This window comes from Ptychodera flava, chromosome 7, assembly GCF_041260155.1.
Source record: "Ptychodera flava strain L36383 chromosome 7, AS_Pfla_20210202, whole genome shotgun sequence".
Taxonomy (NCBI): Eukaryota; Metazoa; Hemichordata; class Enteropneusta; family Ptychoderidae; genus Ptychodera; species Ptychodera flava.
The window spans coordinates 35616444-35640575 of record NC_091934.1 but is presented as its reverse complement, the minus strand read 5'-3'; the positions used below and the strand labels follow the sequence as shown (position 1 = coordinate 35640575).

At 36.1% G+C, this 24132-nt stretch overlaps 1 protein-coding gene across 1 annotated transcript; it reads left to right on the top strand.

Moving 5' to 3' along the window:
• Positions 1 to 1344: 1344 nt before the first annotated feature.
• On the top strand, positions 1345 to 13468 carry LOC139136466 (eukaryotic translation initiation factor 4 gamma 3-like). The gene is made up of 15 exons (XM_070704192.1): positions 1345 to 1558; positions 2669 to 2866; positions 3345 to 3488; positions 3978 to 4214; positions 4408 to 4512; positions 4919 to 5161; positions 5652 to 5853; positions 6477 to 6601; positions 7479 to 7651; positions 8273 to 8477; positions 9357 to 9455; positions 9936 to 10082; positions 10701 to 10782; positions 11333 to 11479; positions 12396 to 13468. Exons 1-15 carry the CDS (start codon positions 1367 to 1369, stop codon positions 12572 to 12574), a joined length of 2478 nt encoding a protein of 825 aa, XP_070560293.1. The 5' UTR covers positions 1345 to 1366; the 3' UTR covers positions 12575 to 13468.
• Positions 13469 to 24132: the final 10664 nt, after the last annotated feature.

Genomic DNA, 24132 nt, shown 5'->3' with positions numbered 1-24132 from the left:
GCATTTAAAAGTCGTTCACTTATGTTATATCATTAACGTATCAATATATATATATATATATATATATATATTATATATATATATATATATATATATATATATATATATTAAGTTTTATCTATTTTGTTCGTTTTAATATTGAATATCCCTATTTGGCAATTAAATATGCAAATCTCCAATTAGCTGACGAAAACATGCACATCGTTCACTGACTAGTGCCATTGTGTCATCAAGTTACATAGCGGTTAGCTTCATCTGGTTTGGTTGAATTCTTCCAGCTTTATGTGCCAAATTGGATTGGTTGGTTAAATATGCAATGTGTTTGATGCAGCTTAAGAGAATATCTGTCTTCATATTAAAGGTCTTGTAAATGGGATATAGGTAAATTACTTATGAAAAGTTTCATATTTATCCTGTAAGCAAAAATAAAAAATACCCCTTACCTTACAGTTGTGGTCTTGTGTTCCACGACGAACAATTCTGTACACTTTAGAACATGTTAGGAAAACAGAAGCATGGAAAGTACATACTATCAAAGGGAATTTCTTGACGAATTCAATTAATTCTATCAAAGTGACCAGACAAAACTAATAACCGATACTCTGTCAGCGAAAATTAGCCCTTCTGTCACAGTTTGGCTTGTGTTCCATGATGCGCATTTTATACACTTTGGAGGACGATGCGGAAACAGATACTAGGAAACCATCAAGCACATATCAAAGGCAATTTTTCGATTAATTCAATTACTTCTCTCAAAATAAACAGGAAAATTGAATATTTGATATTCTGTTAGAGAAAAATTAGCCCCTTCTCTCACACCAGTGACTTTTGTTCCATGACTCGTATTTTTGTATACTTTGCAACATGTTTGGAAAACAGAAACTATCAAAATACATCCTATCAAAGGGAATTTCTTGATGGATTCAATTTTTTCTATCAAATAAACAAACAAAGCTCATAATTGATATCCTGTTAGCGAAAATTGGCCCTTTCATCATAGTTATGGCTTGTGTTCCATGATGGACATTATTACACTTTAGAACACGACTGGAGCAAAGTTCATATTTGATATTCTACGTCTAGTTTTCCGTTTGCATTCAAAGATTATGAGTTCAACATTTTCTTTGACTTCTTTTTGATTGACACTATTATTATGGCCCACTCCTACCATAGGAATTTCACATCTCAAAGCTTAGGTGCTACTTTGACCCGACAACCTGATCTACGGTTAATAATATTGCTACTCGGTTTTATTAAAAGCATTGCGGGCAGGTACCAGGAAGTGAAGGCTTGAGTTCCGAGAACGGGTGTAGTCGACTGATAGCTGTTGGACTTTGAACTCAGACCATATTCCGTCAACACAAAGATGGCGTCGGCTGATTCCGGAGACGATGATCACAAGCCTCTGAAAGAGAAAATGCTGACATGTCAACTTTGTTTTGAAGTTTATAAGACACCCAAACTCCTGTCCTGTCAACATAGCTTTTGTGAGCACTGTCTTGAACAGTGGGTAGAGACAAACCATGGTAGATTGGTCTGTCCTTGTTGTCGACAACACGTAAGTTTGCCTGTAGGAGGCGATAAGGGATTGCCAACGAACAGAGTAATCTCTCATTTCTTTGACTACATCGATCGTTCGAAGAGAAAGGCTGTTAACAGCCATGGTGTACCATGTGAACCGTGTTCAAGTAAGAACGCGGTCGACAATCGGTGTCCTTACATTTTAAATTCTCCTGGAAAGTCCTGGAAGGGTCCTTCAAAATGAAGTTAGGTCCTGGAAAATCCTGGAAATTTGATAATCTGTGAACAACAGATAAGCAATTGTGATATTTTACAAATGACTTTTATAATGATACTTTGTAAAATAACGATATCTGGAAAATGGTATTTTTCACCAGTCCTAAAAAAACATTGAAAATTGCTGAAAAAGTCCTTGAGAGTCGGTTCATTTTAAGTGACTTTTAGTGTATGGACCCTGTACATCAATGCTGTCAGATCGGTGACAGTGGAAATATTACACGGGTTCTCAAAATCATTTACCAAATATTCTCCAGCCTTAGCAAAATCACAGTATGGCATGGCGTGATTTTGTATTGGAAGTTGATAATGGATACTTTTTGCAACTTCAAAAGGAATTGCAATTTCTATAGCTAACAGAACAGCGCCCTTAGTGTCATTTCACATGTATAATGTTCCGAAATGCACAAACGCACTTGGTTTTGCTTTAGTTCTCAAACAGCTCAAAGTTTAATATCCTTAAATGCTTTCATATTCTCATTGAACTTTATCACACTTATAGTTTTCAGGTTTCTCACGGGGGGGGGGGGGGGGTTCATATTGCCCTGTGCTTGAAATTTTTCCGGGGAGGGGGTGAGATTTGGTTCTGATTGAGGGGACTATTATAAATTATGCTAATGTAAGTTATGCAAGTGAAGATTCTGTAGTGGAATACTGCATCAACTGTACGATCTTACATTGTAAACAATGCAACTATAAATACTCTCTCTGTATAAATCATAATCTCAAACCTCATTGTAAAATGGCAACATGTCGCGCGTGTATAATTTTTGAAGGGGGATTTTCACTAGATAGGAGACAATTTGCGCAGTCGTGCATCACGGTGCATCATTCTGTAAAATCACATGCATTTTGAATATTTTCCTTCCAGAAACTATATAGAAAGGTGACTGGCATTCTGAATAAGTTGACACCACAGAAGTTCCAGACTTTAACTCAGCAGGTTTTAGATCTTCCAATTGACACAGAAGATAGGCTCAAAGGTGTCGTTGATCTGGTCTTTGAAAAAGCCATCAGTGAACCTCAATTCAGTGTAGTCTATGCAAACATGTGCAGATGCCTCATGTCGGTGAGTTCTTATTCACTTCTACGATTGTGCAGTTGCTCACACAGTATTTTTTCAGAAACTGTAGCAAGAGGGACGACATATAACTGCAGCATTTCTGGCTATTATATTAGTGAAGTCTTGGGAAAGGCTATGGAGACAGGTAAAATGCAACCCCAATTAGCAAACAAAGGGAAATAGTCTTTTCTGCTACTTTAAATCTTGCACACACTTATTGAAGCTGCATTCGCAAACACCTTTGGGAGGGGTTGGGGGTGATCGGGAGAATCCCCAAAACGTGCTCTGATTTTTTAAATTGCTTCCCCCTAATAAACTTGAAATATCTTCAAATGCCCCTTCTGATAATAATTTTGAAATCCCTCCTCAAAATAAAACTGGCCTGATTTTCGAATAGACAAAATCTTTTGGTGTGTTTGTGTTTATTTGTAAACATTTTGAATCAACTACCTAAATTTTGATACAATTTTGTTACTTGTTACAGATGAAAGTACCTACAGATGATGGAAAGGGCAATGTGAATTTCCGTAAACTGTTGCTCAATAAATGTCAGAAGGAGTTTGAGAAAGACATAGATGAAGATGATGAGATGGAAGCCAAGAAGAAAGCGATGGAAGAAGCTGAAACAGTATGTCATGATTTTTCATCTTTTTAGCCTACTCTACACGGAAATTTTCATTTTCTTGTATGTAGGAGGGAGCCCACAAAGATTAGGTACTGTTACTGTTTTCACAATCATTACTCAGACGTGCTGTGATTATAAGTGTTGGAACCTACAACAGTAAGGATATGCTGTAATGTACTTTCTCACATATTTCACAACGTAGTCTTGCACGGCAGATCAAATTCAGATCTGTTATTCAAAAATGCCTTAACATTTTTAAATTTTTGTTTGAAATCAGATGAGGCAGTCTCGTCCCACCAAGAGATGGAGTGGTTCACCAATGATGAATTGTAAAACTTGATAGGTCAGAAATCATCTTGATTGCATTCTCTTTGCCTTGAAGAAGACAAAGGTTGTGCAAGTATGGCGAGAGGATAATGACGACATTTACCAATTGTTTCACCAATTATTTAAATTTCTTTTTATTATATTTCTTGATTTATTGATTAACAGAAAGAAGAAGAAGAAAAGAGAAAGGAAGAGTATGATTCATACGAAACGAAGATGAGGAGGCGGTTTTTTGGCAACATCAGGTTTATCGGTGAACTCTTCAAGCTGAAGATGCTGACAGAGCCAATCATGCATGCCTGTGTGGTCAAACTTCTCAAATGGCATGATCATGAATCTCTTGAGTGTCTTTCTGGACTTCTTTTGACCATTGGAAAAGACTTGGATCATGAAAAGGCAAAGGTAACAACCAGATGCCTTGTGTACCTGTACTTTGTTCTGTGTGGTGCATGCCTACTGTATGATAGTCTAGTCGTACTGCATTTAGTGGTGTGGTATCTATTTGCTCAATGATAGGTATGATAACATCGTGTCTTGTCTAATTATTAACTTAAGTACTAGTTGCAGGTTTGCATCTCATACTTCTTTATTGCAGCCAATAGTTGATAAGGTCTTTGCCGAGATGGACAGAATTGTCAAGTCCAAGAAATACTCAGTCAGGGTTCGCTTTATGCTTCAAGATGTCATTGAACTCAGAGGGGTACGTATAGTCATACATCTAACGCAAACACCCGCTGGCAACTTGAAAATCTGCTTTGAGAAATGGCAACGTTTTGCGCACTGTGAAAGAGATTATATCATTACCCTTTTTATGGTTATTTTGTGGAAATTGAAGATTTTAATTTTATGAATGGGTAGGTTGGTTGCGAGCCTGATTGTACATTCATAAGACATATAATATCATGACTGCTGATTTTCATTATGTTGAAGAGTTTATTATCTTAGTAACAGACAGAAGACTTGATGATGAATGGAAGTTTGGTTTTCACTACAATTACGTTATTGATATATTTGGTTTTGGAATATCACTTACAATATAGTAATATCAAAATAATATCACTAATATTTCTGATTTCTGTTATTCACTCTGTTTGCTTCATGTACAGAACAACTGGGTTCCAAGACGAGATGAAAACAACCCCAAGACAATTGAGCAGATTCATAAAGAAGCCAAACTTGAGCAGGAACAGCAACAACTCTTACTTCGCCAACAACCTCCCCCTCAGTCAAACAAAAGAGTCAGGGGGAGGGGCGACCGAGGACAGGGACAAGCAGACGACGGCTGGAGTATGGTTTCCAGTACAAGAAGCAGACCTTGTTTTGATCCCAATAAATTCAAACTCGTCAAGGTAAGATGGCAGTTTATGAAATACATGATGGTTGTAGTAAATATTTGCAATCCATTGGCAACTTAAATGTTAAGAATCTCCCTTTGTTGACTGAAAAACTGTTTGAAACATTTTTCTTATCTTGCCCTTTCATGTGATCTTTAACATTGATGACTTGAATAACATAAAGTTGGTATCATACATCTATTTGAGTATTTTTTCTAGTTACCAATGATATAGTCCTTTATGATAGACAGACAGTACGGTACAACAAAACTTGCAAATTTATTTTTAGTAGTCGATACCTCGCCCATGTTTAATCTTGGTAATTTAGTACACATTAATTGGTTCCATCTTATCCTTAATTGGTTCTATCTTATTATCTGATAGATTTCCCTGCCCCGAGGTTAGTATATGTAATCTTCAGACCATTCACGACATTGAAACGTTCATGAAAACTGTCACAAACACTAACGAAAAGTTAATTTACACATTGTTTTTTTTTGTACAGCAAACTGTGGATGAAAATATTCAACTTGGTCCAGGCGGTAGGCCACGTGGCGTGTTGGTGGCTGGGGACTTGGCAGCAGAGGAGGCACTGGAAGCAAGTTACAGAAGGAACAACAAGAAGCAAGACCTACTCCCATCAACAGATTCCAGGCTCTTGCAACCGCAGAAACGCAGGTGTACGATTCATCAAGGCGAGGATCAAGGTAATTTCTCTATAGCAGAGTACTTAGCCTCAGTTCTAGGGATTAATCAGATTTCTGTATACATGAGAACAAGTACTTGAAGTTGCTTGTCTTTTGTAGCCCAGAATTCAGTGTTTTTCTCTTCTATGTTTTGAATATGAAGAGAAACAACTTCATCTAACTTGGCATGCAAACTTTTTTGATATCAGGGAGCTTGGACGAGGATTTGACAACAAGGGAAGCAGGCAGCTGAGCGGACCAAGACGATCGTCGTCAAGGGAAAGTGCTCGTGATGGAAGAAATAGGCAGAGAGAAGAGGCGATTGCAATTGCAAAGAATTTGTCATCTTCTCAAGCTTTAGCAGAGAGAGGCAAAGACAGGGGTGAAATGCAAATGACTGATCTAAGTACTTTTTTATTTCTTCACTTTAGTGGTCATTGCTGAAATTTCTACAGCTGTTTTGCCAGAATGTGGCATTTTCAACACTGTTAAGAAGAACTTTCGAGTGTTTCACACACAAAAAGTTTCAGATTGCAAAAAAGTATGTTTGATTCAAAGTATAAATCAAACCATTCTAATAACATTGTGTTGTCAAGCTCTTTGAAACCAAACCCAAGCTCCCATGACCTTGTTCTGCATTGCAGCAAGGACATCAGAACCTCGGGCGACAACTCCTGTGCCTGTAGAACCAAATGAAATGTACGAGGAAGCCATGGAGAAGAAATGCAAGGCAATATTAGAAGAATTTATGCATCTCAGAGACACTAGGGTAAATACTGGCTCTCTATGTGGCCAAATTTTAACACTTTTACTGCCAGATTTATGTCAAGTTTATGAAACATCAACTTGCATCGAACTGACACACTTCTTTCAGGGATAAGAGGGCAAAATAGACATAAAATATGTCAAAAATTACCTTGGTTGTGACGCAAGAGTGTCTCTTACTGAAGGTTCATTCATGAAGGCATTTATCAGACTGTCTGATGATCCCAGTGACGCATGAAACTTGAGCGAAAAACATTCTTCTTGTTTGAAGTATTTGGATAGGTCTACCAATGTTACTGCCTATTCATCAAGCTTTTCATGTCCTAAGGAAGACAATAACATGTTTAGCCATGCATATTAACATACATTCACTCTCTCTTCAATCATCTACGATATCACATTAAAGGTAGAATGTGCCTTGGGATAGATATTCAAACTCTCAAACTTTATCAATTCTTTTTTGATCTTCCACTTGTCTGGGGGCTCATTTTAAAGCTCTTGGTGTAAGTTAATTTTCACCGTCTTAGTTTTTATAAAATCGAAACTTTCATTTTTCTCCACAGAGTTAACACAGGGATGACAGCCATTTCGAGTTTCAAATATCTGTAAATCTTTGGTATCTTATTTCTTTAATGCCAAACTTTGCATGGTGACCCCTAATTTCTATTCTTATTTTGAAAGAGAGTAGTTGGAGATTCCCTGAGGAAAGTTTGAGCAAAAGTTTTAAGTATTTCACTTTAGAGGTACATACTACCGGTACCTTAAAATGAAAATCTAATAGCATATTTTAGATTTAAAATGTTGGCAGGTCATGAATCGTGATGTCCATGATAAACTTTTGCAAGGCATTGTTATTAATGAAGATTTTTTTGTCGTCACAGGAAGTGCAAACTTGCATCGCTGAACTGAGGTCACCATCCATGTTGTACATATTTGTGAGGATAGCTGTTGAGCTGTCCCTGGAAAGAAATGAATCCACAAGACAGGCATGTGGTACACTCATGTATGATCTGATCAGGGAGGGACTTATGGACATTCAACAATACATTAAAGGGTAAGAGGAATGTTTTCAATTCTGTTCACCCATGTTTTACAACTCATGATGGAATAATCTGTGAAACTAGCTATTGAAGTTGGAAACATGCAAGTTCACAATAGCAAATCTCAATATGTGTATGTTGATCAGGCTTATATATAATTTTATGAGAAAGGTACAGTAGACATACACTCATAATGCTGGTTTTTGTTGTAGAGTTTTGGCCGTGTTCAAATATAGTAAATGTTATTATTACTATTATTTATCTTTATGGTCAATAGGTGAAACACCTCTTTTCATGGAGGTCGAATAGATAAAAGAAAATTATATTACCGCACAAACATGAAAACAAAAAACACAGTAGTACAAATAGCAGAAAAACTACGAAGAGGCATCAGACAAGTAAATAGAATACAGAAAGTTATTACAAGTTTATTACAAGATTTCTTGAAACTAGTCAGTGACTCGGAGTCCCTGATGGCTTTGGGGAGATTGTTATATTCATCCACACATAGAAAAGGTTGTGAGATACAAAAGCAATGCGTGCTTTATTATACTCATGAAGACTTGTCTTTAAAGCACAAAACAAATACCAGTCTTTCTAGATTCTGAATTTTGAATTTATTGCCTTGTTTTCAGGTTTGCAGAGATTCTTGAATTTGCTGAAGACATTGCGATTGATATTCCAAAATTCTGGACCTACATGGGTGAATTTATAGCTCCATTGGTGCAGAGTGGTAAAATACCAATGAATATATTGCAAGATATTTCAAGGCCGCTACGTCCCATTGGAAAAGCTGGCCTCCTGACTGCAGAGGTGCTATTAGTGGCTTCCAAAATTATAGTAAGTTTTGTCATTTATGTTATACCATACCCTACACTGAAAGTAGACTGTACATAATCACTTTGCATGTGTGACACTGCATGCCTATCCAAGTCAGACACAAGTGACAGTGTGTTTTGTACACACTGTTGACTGCTTTCTTTGCAGTAAATATGCTTGTGAGTAGCATACTAGCCCATGCAGAACTCAATGGGGTTCTTGCTACACTGCCAGACTGTACAAAGTGGATATGTCCAAGTATGGTGTGCACCATATAAAACATTGGAAAGTATCCTAATTCAAACAAAAGTCACACTTGTATTGCCTGAAGTCACTTAAAAATTTTCAAGATTTGCATATTGTCCTTGATGTGTTCCATAAGTGTACCTCGGCACACTGTATGCATATCATATATATATAGTTAGGGCTAGATTATGCCTGAAGTGACAGTGTAGTTAAATCCTCTTTCTCCCAAGTTGTATTTATTTCTATGGTTTGTCTATGGAACCTGGTAGAAAGAGGATTAACAGCAATGGAATATTTACAATCCGATAAAATGTCAGTCGTATTCATATCACGTACCAAATGTTTCACAGTCTCAACTCTTGCTGTAAACTTCTCCAAATGTCAGTTTTTAGACCAAACATGTGTGATACTTTGATGAGAATTGAGTGGTATTTAAAAATAACTCCCTGGCTATGATTAGGAAGAAAGCTGACTTTGTGTGTGTAGACACGTGATAGGAATGAAGGAAGTATTAGGAAGCCGATGCTATGGTCAACCTGGAGTAAAAATGTTGACATTCACTAAAAATGGCTTTTTGTATGAAACTTGCATCTCATTGGTGTGAGAATGGCCTTGCTAACGATATTTTATCCAATCTCGTTCATATTTTGACAGGGTGAGGCTAGAATAGCAGAACTTTGGCACAATTCAGGGCTGGAATGGAGTAGTCTTCTACCAGCTGGTGGAGATGTCAATGAATTTTTGGAAAGAAAGGTGAGAAATCAGATTGCTTGTGTTTCCAAATTTAAACTTTAAAATATAACCATGAATAAATTTGTGTCACCAGCAAGAGAATGATCACCAAGTGAATTTTGATAAGGAACTGCTTTCTGGTTTTATGTATGTGTGAATTTGTAACACCCAACTATGTTCCTGAAGTATCTGTATAACTTTGTATTGCAGCAAAATAGACTTCCATTTTTCTAGCAGTGAGATATTAAATTTTGAACAATACATACCACCAAAATATTAAGTCATCAAAATAGACTACCATTTTTCCAGCAGTGAGATATTACATTTTGAATAGTACAAACCACCAAAAATATGAAGTCATCAAAATAGACTACCATTTTTCTTGCAGTGAGATATTACATTTTGAATAGTACATACCACCAGAAATATTAAGTTAAGTCATTGAGCATATTCAATCTTTGGTTAGAGTTTTATAAGTGTGTTTGTTTGTTTGTCTTGTAGGGTTTGTTATTTACCGCTCCGAATTCAAGTAGAACCAGCAGTCAAACTACTACTGACGGATTGCCAATGAGTACGATTCAACGACACTTAGAACATTTACTGCTAATAGAAAAAGCTTCAAATGACAAGATATTTGACTGGATTGAGGTAAGTTTGTTCACCTCTTCCAAGGTGAAGGATAATTGCAATGTTAGAGCAACTGTATAATATCACTAATCAAAGATACTGCCCTAGGGATTTTTAAAATTGATGGCAAAGACAAGACAGGGTATATGAATGAAAGATCATGATCATAGGTTTGTCGTTAGATGTAACCCTGGATAATGCAGTATTGGCTGCTTCTAACAGAGATTTGGACAAAGGTTGTCTTGTTCTACCTGTTTTATTGCCATAGTTGGTAGTTAGAATCCTGGGCATCTAATTTATATGGCGTTCATCATATTATGAGTGGTAACAATGTACCGTTCTCAGTTCCCAAAAAGTCTTGTGAAATAAAGTACATATTGGAACAGATGGTTAAGTACTTGATATGTCCCTTCAGTGCTAGCATTTGTAAAATTTACAATTGTGAAACTGACAGTAATCATTTTCTGGCTAGACTACAAGTTGAGATACTGTGCTATGAAACATCTTTATGCATGTGTCAATCAAGACACATATTTCTGAGAAGTGTCTTTTTTCCGTTTTGTGCTTTGAAGTTACTTGCAGAATAATACCATGAAAGCCCAGTACTTCATTCCTAGTTCAATTTTGTCTTGTTGACAGGCCAATGTAGTAAAAGATAGAAGAAAAGACAGTGATTTTATTCGTGCCTTGATGACAGCAGTGTGCCAAAGCGCAGTGTCAGGTGAGTTGATGCAAATAGCCACGAGACACAGCTTCAAGTCCTAGGTCTACAGTGTTTATGTCTGAATGTGTAAAAGATTTATTCTTCAGTAGTATTTACCTAGATTGTATAATCCCTGGTCTAAACTTGCCATGCATAACCTAAGTTTGCACAATACAAATAAAGCACACAGCCAATTTGTTTTGTTACATGATCCAATATGGTGCTGCATGCACAGGCAGTTTGTTTTGCTGTGTAACCCTATTTGGCTTCTTTTCACCAGTCAGTTTTTCATGTCATGGTGTTTATTTTCTGTACTAGTCTGTTATTTGATGTGTAACTTGTCATGTCTAGGTTTTAAAATTGATAAATCTGAGAATATTTTAAGTATGTGTTCTATCACAAACCAAGTACCATGAGTCAAGTAGGATGGAATGGTGCCTGAACCGTCGTATGGACACAGTATGCTTTTCTGTCCGACCATAGTCCTGTGGCATGTAGTCTGAGTATCAACTTCTGTTTCCTCTTTAAAGTCTTCTTATATTTGCATTTCGTATTCTTTGCATCACAGGAGAAGGAAGTTCCTGTCGCTGTGAAATCAATGAAGTCAAAAACAGAGCGGCAGTCCTACAGAAATATTTAGATAATGATGACAAACTAGAACTACAAGCTTTGTATGCGTTACAAGCCTTAAATTATAAATTAGATAGTCCACCAAGTAAGTAAACTCATATCATCTTTCCTTATATTGTGCTTGCACTTATCATGAACATGTCATTTCAACATTAGAAGCAAGGAACATACATTTGATAAATCCAGTTTGACTGAGATACTGTTTGAAGCTGTGTGTCATTGAAGTTTGAGGTTGAGTTTCAATCTGCAACAGAATTGCATATAGAATGAAGGTAGAGGGGAAGGTTTCTATCATTACATTATGTCTTCAATCCATTTATGGCACTTCAGATCATACATTTATAAGACAAAATTTCTTGTGAATATCATTTGTTAATTTCTGTGCAAAGTTGAAATTTACTATGCAGTTCGAAAGTGAAAGATATAATATAATGTTGCTCAAACTTATTGATGACACTTTAAGTATTCTCTTACTGATTCAAGAATAAAAATCAGGGGTCACTGCTCAAAGTTTGGGAAAAAGAGAAACAAATTACCTATCATTTATCAATATATGAAATTCAAAGTGGCCGCCGTTCCTGTATTAACTCAACGGGGAAAAGGAGTATTTCAATTTTTGAAAAAAAAAGACTACGAAATTTTCTTGCTCCAAGAGCTTTAAAATGAGCACCACAAATGAAGAAGAGTATTGGACAAATTTGAGAGTCCAACTATGTGTCCAAGGCGGGTTTTACCTTTAAAGAAGCTGTATTGTATGTTTGAACAAAACCACTGTGCAATTGTTATCCATATTGACAATGCATTGGAGTGACACGAACCCAAATTGTGTTAGGGCGTATGATATGTCATAAGTGATCATTTGAAATGCTTGTCCAATAATAAATGTTGTACGGTATGTTATGGCTAATCATATGATCCTTTTGTCCAATCAAGTTAAAGCTTACTTTTAGTTAACCTTGGGCTGGCTGTCACTGACCTCACAATTTTACCTACCTTCACAGGTTTACTGCGTATATTTTTTGATAAGCTTTATGATGAAGACGTGATCTCAGAAGAGGCTTTCTATGCATGGGAGAAAAGTGATGATCCGAATGAACAACTAGGGAAAGGTGTTGCACTCAAGTCAGTCACTGCATTCTTCACATGGCTACGAGAAGCTGACGATGATTCTGCCGAATAGGACTATAAAAGACTTTACATATGAGAATTTAAAAAAAGACCCAAAAAAATACTTAAAAAAGGGAAAAAATAAAAGAGGAACAATGTGTGGTGCCAGGTTGCCAGAGTGGTGATGCAGACTTTGAAAAAAATCACCATCAAGGCTGTACTTGGATGTGCTCAGAGATACAAGGATTTCATCTCTTCAGCAACAATCTGCATGAACTTTGACCTTTGAATCACCATGGACACCTGGAATTTGAGAAAATGAAGACAGAATATTTTTGGAGTGACAAAACCAAAGGATTGCAAAATAAAAAAAGGAAAACACTTGTGAGAACAAAAGCAAACTCTGAAAGCAGTGTGCAAATCTGCTCTCAAAAATTTGAAAGAATGTAAAATTCTGTAAAAAAATTACATAAATTATAGAAAATTTAGTAAAATCCAAGTGATAGTTTCTGACTACTACACCAATCAACTTATTTTTTCACTTTTGAAATTGTGTTGATGCATGTTATAAACTTGTCTGTACGTAAAAGATGTACTTTTTTCAAATTTTTTTCTCTTGTTTTTTTTTTTCTTTTGAGGTGACATTTTGACTTACGAGCAGCCTAAGTCAATTTGGTTGGGGGAGAGTTTTCCCTTGCTGCTCAAAATAATTATTTTATTTCAATGTCACCAGGTGAACTGTGCTACACATGCAGTCTGCTGTCGATTTTAAAACAATAAAGAAACCACAGACTGTATATTGAGTGGAGAATCACGTCTTCAGAAAAGATGAAAGCTTCGAAAATAAAACTAACAAGTGTGCAAATGTATTACTATTTCACAGTGGAAACTTGTTTAACAGAAAACAAGGCATCTTGCCTGCTTCTGAAAATTGAATAAAGACACGAAAGAAATGATCAATTTATAACAGTTGGTGTGCTTGTCATTTGTGGACGGTTTGCTTGTAGAACACACACAGATGTTACTTCAGTAATATAGGGTTATTAACAAAATTTGTATCATAGTAAATTGTATAGTGGAAGTAATGTCCAAGATGCAGTTCTTAGTACATGTGTACTTTGACAGTGGCCATATTAGTCCCCATGAACAAAAGTCTGGGGGGACTTAAAAATTTGGTCGTGTATGTGTGTGAGTCAGTTTACGCACATTTGTCAGAGGTGCCTGGAGTGATTTCTTTCAAACCTGGTACAAGGATTACTATGTATGTGATACATATGCACCTCGATTGGTATTTTGTGATACAATCCAATATGACTTATTTCAGTCCGTGGTTTTCCAAATTCATCAACAGAGTGGCAACAATTTGCTGGACACCTTTTAGTTGAATTTCGAACAGGTTGATATAGCCATGTCAGGCCATTTTCAAATATTAGGAATAGAGAATTTGAATGTACTTACAGTACTATAATCTAAAGATCTCACCGAGGGGAACAAAACAAGCCTTGAATGATCAAGATTGGTCGAGTAGTTCAGGAGATATAGATTTTTAAAGTAATAAATTTTCCTATTTTTTTCTGCTGTTCATTTAAAGTTTTTAACGTTTTTAATTTTAATGAAGTTTTGATGTCAATATATCAGAAATAATACATAAATAACTTTGGTGAAAGCTTAAAACCTGTTGCAATATTCCTTTCGAAACCAATTATGGCCATTCACTCTGAAAAAACTTATTCAACTACAAATTATATGCGGTCAAAATTTGAATATCTAATTTCACCGACCGTAAAAACAGTGCGTTCACAGAAAAACTAAGTCTACCTTATTAAATATGCAAAAATTAAATATCTCGATTATTCTTCCACACAGAGACCCAGAATTTTCAATTTGTTGGTTTTCAAACATGCTGAATTCAATGAAATCATTCAAAATGATGTCTGACTATATCTTATGTAGTTTCCCTGATCAGCCTTTCAGGTATGCTAATTTATGCAAATTATTACATTTCAAAAAGATTTATTCATTGTAAGTTTCCGTAATTAGCAATATGTCAGCTAAATGGGTAACTACAATCATTGGTGCCAGACTAGCCCTAAGAAAACACTCATGGTGTGCGATGTATGCATTCTGCCACTAAATTTTTGTTTGCATTTGTTAACATTAAAGAAAGTAACATTTTGTTCAGTTTACGAAAATTTACCAGTCCCAAAGCATTTTCTTAAGTAAATTCTGAATCGCAGTGGTTTCAAACTTTCTAAAGATATGAGTAAATACTTTGTTTTACGCGATATACAATCTATGAGCACATCCGGCCTTGCTCGGTCATAACGTCGATGGCGCTCGGACTTCTAATTGACTCAACGCACTTTGTCGATCAATTTCCATCAAAATCGCTAGTCAAATTTTCATGACACTTCACAGTCTTACTAATTATGAACTAAACTTTATCATCAGAAAGTCAGTTACCCCCAATTTTGCTGTCTTGAGGTCAAAAATTTCCATCAAAGTTCGTTCGTTTTGCATACTGCGAGCTGCCACCCGATGTTTATTAGCATTTGTTAACAATAAGCCATATTTTCCATTCGTTCACAAATCCTGAATCACAGTGGTTTCAAACTTTCCAAAACTACGAGTAAATACTTTGTTTTTTACGCGAATCTACACTCATCCATACTGTCTACGCAGTACGCGATAGCGTACACACTGGCCTCACTCAAGTCACAATGTCGGTAGCTGCAATAATTGTAGCCCACGGGCCTTTGTTTACCATGTAGGCTATTCAGCCCCGGCCATGCCAGTGGCTGTATAGCCAACACAGCAAAACAAAGACCCGTGGACTACAATTATTGCAGCTATGTCGATAGCCAACTTGGCAAACAAAGGCCCGTGGGCTAAAATTTTTGCAGTGGAAATGTCGATAGTGGCATTCACGCTACCTCCCGATCGCGCTCAACGTACTTGTCGATCAATTTCCATCGAAACCGCTCAACAAAATTTCATGAAACCTTCGAATCTTACTAAATATACACTAAATTTTATCATCAGATAGCCGCTCATCCAAAATTTTGCTGTCTTGAGGTCGAGATTTTCGATCAATGTGCTTCTTTCAATTTCCAACGATGACAACATGTGAATATCGCAACATCGAGGCTCTGACGCATTAGAGAATTATCTGAATTTTCCAACAAGGGGTCATACATTGAAATCGGCCAAAACGTTTCAGCGGAATGTTCCATTTAATATATGGGTCTCAAAATCACCCTTTTCTGGCGATCCGTGCAAGCGAACGAAACCCAATTTTCAAGTATTTATAACTTTTTATTAGGTTTTTTTTTCGATTTTATTTCTTTACAAATGAAAGAAGTTTATGACAATCAAAATGAAGTATCATGAGTGAAAACAATCATTTATGTAGGAGAAATATGCCTTTAAAGTTGGGACTTTTTACGTGAACGTCACTCGGCAGAACAATTTTTGGGTGTTTGACATGGCTAGTTGATAGCAATGCCCTGTCGTACACCCTGTCATCTATTGCAATGCACATAGTGGAGTGCATGTGAAGAAATTGTAGAAGGAGGAGAAGAAATTATTCCACACATATCAGTTTTTGGCTGACCATTGTTCACAGTGCGACTCTGTAATGGTTAAATAATATTTTTAGAAAATAGTGAATCTTGTCTTGTTTTTAGCTCATATTTGGTTTTATATATAAATACTAAAGAGAGCTTATATGATGAGTCTGAGTGGCGTCTGTATGTCTGTATGTTTGTGGGTATGTATGTGTGGATGTATGTCCGTCACACAAAAGGCTCCCACACCGCCAAAGCTACCGTCTCAGTATTTGGTGTACAGGTAGATGTAGGGGTTGAGATGTGAATTTGTTCAAATGAACGCATCAGTGTCAAAAATGTGCAAATGAGGTAACAAAAAGGGAAATGCTGCAAGTGTGCATGAGTGATGGCAGTGAACTGAATCAGCCCACACATCTGAATAAGAGGATTTTGACCTTTAACCTATTTGTATGCAGGGTACCTATATATTTGGGAGTGCCAGCAGTAACTGAAACAGCTAATTGGTCATTTCCTGTCATTGAAACCATGGATGTCTATTTTTGTAAATCCATGGTTGAAAGATTCTCTGCTATGCATGTTGCTAAAGTTGACCTTCAGTACCTAAAGTTTCAGACCTTATTTACTTTTGTCATTCTTAATTTTCTGGTTTAAATATTCCTTGTTGTTTTTCTGATTGTACTTTGCAGAAATTGTCATAACATCAACATATAATTTTCCTGCACTGAACAGATAGAAATAACACTTATTGTTGATCTTTGGTATGTGCCAATTCTGATCAAATTTGAGCGACATCGTATAATTGTGGTATTTTTCCATTGTTTTCATGCGACTCAGAAAGGATCAACAGTCTGTGTCCGGTCCTGTAACAGCAAAAGTTATCGGACTTTTTAGACAAAAAACAATGCTACAGTGATAGAATGAAGGAATTACCTTTTCCATAATTCTAGAATCTGATCAAACCCAAAAAAGATTGTACTTGGATAAAGTTTGAAGTTAGGGTAGTACATGCCTGGAAAGTGAAAAACTAAAACTTTTGCTCAAGCTTTGCGGAACAAATCTTTCAAACATTCTCTTACCAAATCAACAATAAAGTTAGAGGTCACCCTGCAAAGTTTGGAATTAGCGAAATAGATTGGGCAACATTTTGCAATATGTGAAATTCAAAATGGCCGCCACTCCTGTGTTAACTCTATGGGGTAAAAAAAAATGTGGATTTTCGAAAAACTAAGCCAGCGAAAGTTTTTCTTACTGCAAGAGCTCTAGAATGACCCCTCCCCCAAAGTGGTAGATGAGAACAGTCCGGGTCATTTCCAAAATTGGCGACGCTATACCATAATATTTTCCCCTATCATTATTAGCCAATCAACGGCCAGCGCGCCATCAGTAAATTGTTAATCCTGGCAACCTCAACATGCGTCCTATTCTGTCATAATTTCGAACAGTTGTGTGGCCACTCTGTCAAAACACATTTTCAAAATCGCGTACCATTTTTATTCTGGCTTAGACAACCAAACCCCATATATCGCTGTGATTCCTTGACTATGGCCTGAAGTCCTGCGAAATATACATCGTGTACCTACACAGATCGTTCAGAAAACCCCATTTGTATCGGAGATGGCAGCGATCACAAATTCTACTGTATGTCGAACAGTTGTGTGGCCACTCTGTCAACACATTTTAAAAATCGCGTACCATTTTTAGTCTGCGTAGGACAACTACAAAACATGTATCATTATAAAGCTCTGACATCGCTCTTCCTTCTTGCAAAACTCAATACGCGTACCTACACAAATAACCTTTATAACAGTATTTCTAATAGAGATGACGAACATCTACAAAATAATTCTCGGTACTTGAGCGAAATCGATAAACTGGGGATAGAAATGAATCGTCAATATTTCGAATATTTCTTCACTCATTGGATTCGTTGTTGGGCATAACCTTCTGCAGAACACGTGGATTAAGTTGACAGTCGAAATTCGTCGAAATTCACAAGACAGAGGCTTAATAAGCGGCCCAAAACTGCCGATCACACTTGGTGGGTAATTTGTGACCCAGCGTGACCTGTACTTTATTAATGATGTAATCTGGTCGATGATTGGCTAAAAGCCGGAAGACATTATCATAATGAGTCGCCAATTTTGGAAATGACCCGGACCGCAGAAAAGAATTGTAGAAATTTGAGAGTCTGAACTTCCGTCCCCGAGGTACGTTCCAGATCTCTGCTATGTCACTTGTATACTTCAGACCTGTTGCTGAAGAAACAAATTAGGGTAAAAGCGGAGATCAAAAGTCTACATTTTGTCAACATTTTCTTGGTCAAAGTTGACATGAGGCAAAAAAGAGATATCAAAACTGCAGTAGGCTTAGGTGTGTATACTTTTCACATGAAATAACCCCCTGGGGTGGAGTGATGTCAGCAACAATGTCTCAAAAAATATCTTCTAACATATTTTCAATATAAATAAATTTTTTCTCCCTTTGGTTCTGCCAGCCTACAATATGGCTTCAAGTTGTGTTGAAAATAAGTGACAATTGTCTGAGTATTTGCAACACTACATGTTAACTTGTGTCTTGTCACAACACGATTGGAACTAATTTAGGACAATTGGATCTTCATATATATGTCAAATTTCTCAAAAGTGTAAGGTGCCCTATAGCTAAATGTTCCAATATTACAAATTACTCACAAAATCAAGTGTTTGACTTACAAAGCAGATGAGCTTACATTTGCAGATTAAACCGACATTACTTCACAACCCAATCATCCCAAATTAGTTCCAATCGTATTTCACTGTTCCTCAAATGTAAACGTCTTTTGAAATCTGAAGACTTGAAGACCATTGCACTTGGAAAAACATAAATATATATATATATATATATATAGGCCCTATATATATATATATATATATATATATATATATATATATATATATATATATATATATATATATATATATATATATATATATATATATATAAGTGCACGTTAATTGCTTTTCAAGGCCCCCGCCCCCCAGCCCATATTGCAAGGGGTGTTACAATGGATTGTAATAGCAATCAATCAGCGAAAATGCTCATAGTGTAGATGAAAATGTTCAAGGTACAATTCGTATGTGAAGTAAAAAGCTATGCTTTTTCCAAAGATTTCAACACTGATTCTCTCAGCTTAAAGGGACAAAGTCGGCCATTTTTCATAAATTTTGTTTGATACGAGATAGGCCTACTTCTTATTTTGTTTGACATGACGAAAGATAATGAATGGGTGACCATGCATATATTCGACCCCGGTTTTAGACACGATAAATGAAACCATCGCCAAAAAATGAATGAATGATCATTAATTCACTTTCGCGATGGTTTCATTTAATTTTTCTAAAAGTGGGGTTGAATATATGCATGGTCACTCATTCATTTAGTATCTTTCAATATGTCAAACAAAATAAGCGCGGTATCTCGTATCAAACAAAATTAATGAAAAATGGCCGACTTTGTCCCCTTAAATGCTTCATCATACACAAACTTACAAATCTAAATGATCTTTCCTGCATTACTTTCATCCATGAGATACAAAAACTGTAAGTGCGGATCTTTAACTTATTCTGGTAACGTTTTCTCGGTATGGCATACAAAGGACACACTAATAAAAAGTGGTATTCGTCTTCAACATGACTATTAGTACAAAGCTTACACACTCTCACTGTTATGTCAATATCCTGATGTCTTCCTTCCTCAAAGGGAAGAACAGAACAACGAAAAAAAGTAAACAATTGCATAACATTGCAACTACAGTTGAGATGAAGATATTTTTCAGGTTCTAACATGGTTTTAAACTGTCTAGAAGTACCTAATTTAGGTTTCGACCCAAAATAATAGTGAAAAAGGATCGTATATTTTCTTGAGTCTGTTGGATGCTAAGTTGCCCACATTTTGAAAGCATAGTGTTCAGTTCCGCAATAAAAAGGTAAACAATAATGGACTGAGAATGTATCCTTGTCTGACACCTGATGAACAATCAAAATATTCTGAAGTTATCTTTATCTTACTATACACGGACTGCTATATCATAAACATAAGTGAAGTCGAAGGTATAGGGTTCTCAGAATGCCGTGTCGTACACCCTGTCGCCTGATTCAATACACCATAAAGAAAGATAGATAGAGTCGCAACGGGTATTGTTTAAGGCGTGAAGCTGTTACGTAACCCATCCATGTTCGCCTCGCCTCAGGTTGCTCTCGCCTCTCTTTTCCGAAGAGTGCCGACCATGAATCCTTCGGTAATTTTCGGATTTTCGCCAATTGTTAAGCGAAAGTATGTTCGGCAAAGTTTGTGTTGTTGTTTTCGTGTGGTGCTGAGCAGAATTGACGTGCTGGCGAAAACGGGAGTGTTTTGAGCTTCAGGAAAGTGAGTTTTACCGTTTTAAAAATTCCTCTCATATTTTTATGAATATATAATGAGTGTGTTTGAACCAAATTTGAAAGTCTTTTATCGATACTGTCTGGTTTTACTCAATGGTTTACGGTCAGTCATACCGTCTTTCACACGTGCGTCAAGGAAGGACATGTTTATGAAACTGCTGGCGTGTTATGTTTTGATTGGCGTGAAGCAGTGTTTCTGGCCTGAGAGCTCACAAAGTAACTATGGTTGCTACGCGACTGGCAGTACGATGCCATCTCGTCGTATATTTCGCATAATCTCGTGTAATTATCAATCACAAACAAAGCCTCCAAAAAGTTTAACACTTTGAAGCTCATTTTAATATGAAAAACCAATAGTCTACCGAGACGACCATGGAACAAAAGGCATGCAGGCGTTACCACTCTGGCTATGTTACTCTATGAATACACACAGTGGAGTGCATTGAAAGGGACAAAGTCGGCCATTTTTCATAAATTTGTTTGATACGAGATACTACTTATTTTGTTTGACAAGATGAAAGATACTGAATGAATGGGTGATCATGCATATATTCGACCCCGGTTTTAGACACGATAAATGAAACCATCGCCAAAAATGAATTAATGGTCATGACCATTAATTCATTTTCGCGACGGTTTCATTTAATTTTTCCTAAAAGTGGGGTTGAATATATGCATGGTTACCCATTCATTCAGTATCTTTCAACATATCAAATAAAATAAGTAGTATCTCGTATAAACGTATGTAAAAGTAGTATCTCGTATATAGGAAAACAGATAGAAACATAGAAACTACATACTGTCAAAGGGAATTTCTTGACGAATTCAATCACTTCTATCAAAATGACCAGACAAAGCTCATAAACGATACTCTGTCAGCGAAAATTAGCCCTTCTGTCACAGTTTGGCTTGTGTTCCAATTATACACTGTGGAGGACGATGGGAAAACAGATACTAGGAAACCATTAAGGACATACTAAAGGCAATTTTTCGATGAATGCAATTACTTCTCTCAGAATAGACAGGAAAAGTTTCATATTTGATATTCTGTTAGCAAAAAATTAGCCCCTTCTCTTATACCAGTGACTTGTATTCTATGACTCATATTTTTGTACACTATGCAACATGTTTGGAAAACAGAAACTAACAAAATACATTCTATCAAAGGGAAATTCTTGATGGATTCAATTTCTTCCATCAAAATGAACAGATAAAGCTCATAAGGGAGCGTTCAGTTTTTATGGCCGGGGGTGGGTCGGCAAATCCTTCCTGCGCATCAGTCAAAATAAGTGAACCCCCTACCCATTGTACCAAAAATTGATGACCCCCTTTTAAGATGACAAAAATTTCATGACCCACCCCACCCCCACTTTGCTTGAGTAAAGTTTCACACACATACACCTCTGGGGGGTATATTCTCAAAAACAAGATTATCAGATTTTTTCAAATGGCCCTCTTTACAAACTCACAAGGTGTTAATGTTCGAATTTTCCCTTCTGACTTGCTATAATTTTGAAATTACCCCTCAAAGGGATTGGACAGAAATTACAGGTCGATCGCAGTATTTTTGCACAAGCGTGTGTGTACAAAATTTCATATTTGGATTTAATTGATAATCAGCTGTTGATAATGTTGATTCACTGTAAATGGTAGTCTATGAGAAAACTGTGTAATATCAATACAAAACTATATCTATGCATTCATAGATATTTGATAATTTACATAAAAGTACTTGATTGGAATAGGGTTGTTACAACTGGTATATGTGGACAAAAAAAAAAGAATTTCACCAAAAATGTTCATCAACTATACATGGGAGTCTATGATAATTTTTTTCAATGAAAAACTTGCTATACTTGTGCATATACAGACGTTGAATAATTAACATAATTGTACTTGATTAGAATATGATGGTTAAAGGTGCATATTATGTGAACAAGAAATCTGATTTTGGAATTTCACCGAAAATACCGATAATTACTATACACTATACATGGGAGTCTATGAGGAAACTATGAAATACAAAATACAGATACAAAATATCTATCAAATATCTATCAAATATCAAATATCTATCAAATATCTATCAAATACAAAAATAGGTAAATCCGTCTGTCACATGAACATCATGACTCGGCAACTCTGAGGCTTGCCTTATTGTAAATCAAGCTCACTGTGGGCAATGAACAATTCCTATTACTTACATACTAGAGATATAGCAAGTTTTGACAGGGAAATTATGTAACAGTTAACTGTAGACTATTAGTACCATGAAAAGTGAAATTATACTTTAAGATGAAATTTCAATATCATAATTGTCGTCAACATCATGAACTTTCAAATACCATATTTTAATCAAGTACATTTGTATCAGTATTGTCAAACACCTATAAAAGCACAAATTAATTTAGCATTATAAAAAATGATTCATAGTTTTCTCATAGACTCCAATGTATAGTGAATCAACATTTCGGTGAAATTCCAAAATCCAATTTCTGGCGAACACATCCATTTGTTACCACCCTAGTCTAATCAAGTACATTAATATGAATAATCGAGAGTACATAAATACACAGGTTTAACCATTTTTGCATTGGAAAAAAGTTATTCATAGTTTCCTCATAGACTCCCATGTACAGCGAATCTACATTTCGGTGAATTTCCAAAATCCAATTTCTGGCAAACACATCCATTCGTTACCACCCTAGTCTAATCAGGTACATTAATATTAATAATCGTAAGTACATTAATACACAGGTTTACCTATAATTGTATTGGAAAGAAACTGTTCATACTTTCATGACTCCCGTGTATAGTGGATGAACATTTACAGTGAAATTCCAAAATCAGATTTCTTGTACACATAATATGCACCTTTAACCATAATATACTAATCAAGTACAATTATGTTAATTATTCAACGTCTGTATATGCACAAGTATAGCAAGTTTTTCATTTCAAAAAAAAAAATTATTCGCTATTTTATCATAGACTCCCATGTATAGTTGATGAACTTTTTTGGTGAAATTCTAAAGTCAAATTTTTTGTCCACATACCAGTTGTAACAACCCTATTCCAATTAAGTACATTTATGTCAATTCTCAAATATCTATAAATGCATAGATATAGTTTTGTATTGAAAAAGTATTACATTGTTTTCTCATAGATTACCATGTTTAGTGAATCAACATTATAAACAGCTGATTATCAATTAAATCCAAATATCAACAATTTGCACACACACGCTTGCGCAAAAACATTGCGATCCACCTGTGATTTCTGTCCAATCCCTTTGAGGGGTGATTTCAAAATCATAGCAAGTCAGAAAGGGAAATTTTTCACATAAACACCTTGTAAGTTTGTAAGGAGGGTCATTTGAAAAAATCTCAGAATCTTTTTTTTGTATTCTTTCACCCACCCCCCCTTCCAGAGGTGTTTGTGTGTGCAGCTTTATTCAAGCAATAGGGGGGGGGGGGTCATGAAATTTTTGTGCAATGGGTAGGGAATTCACTTATTTTGACTGATGCGCAGGAAGAATTTGTCGGCCAACCCCCGGGCATAATAACTGAACGCTCCCTAAAGTGATAAGTTAACCAAACGTCAAGGGTCTACGGTTTGATAACCATGTGTTTTTATTAAACGCA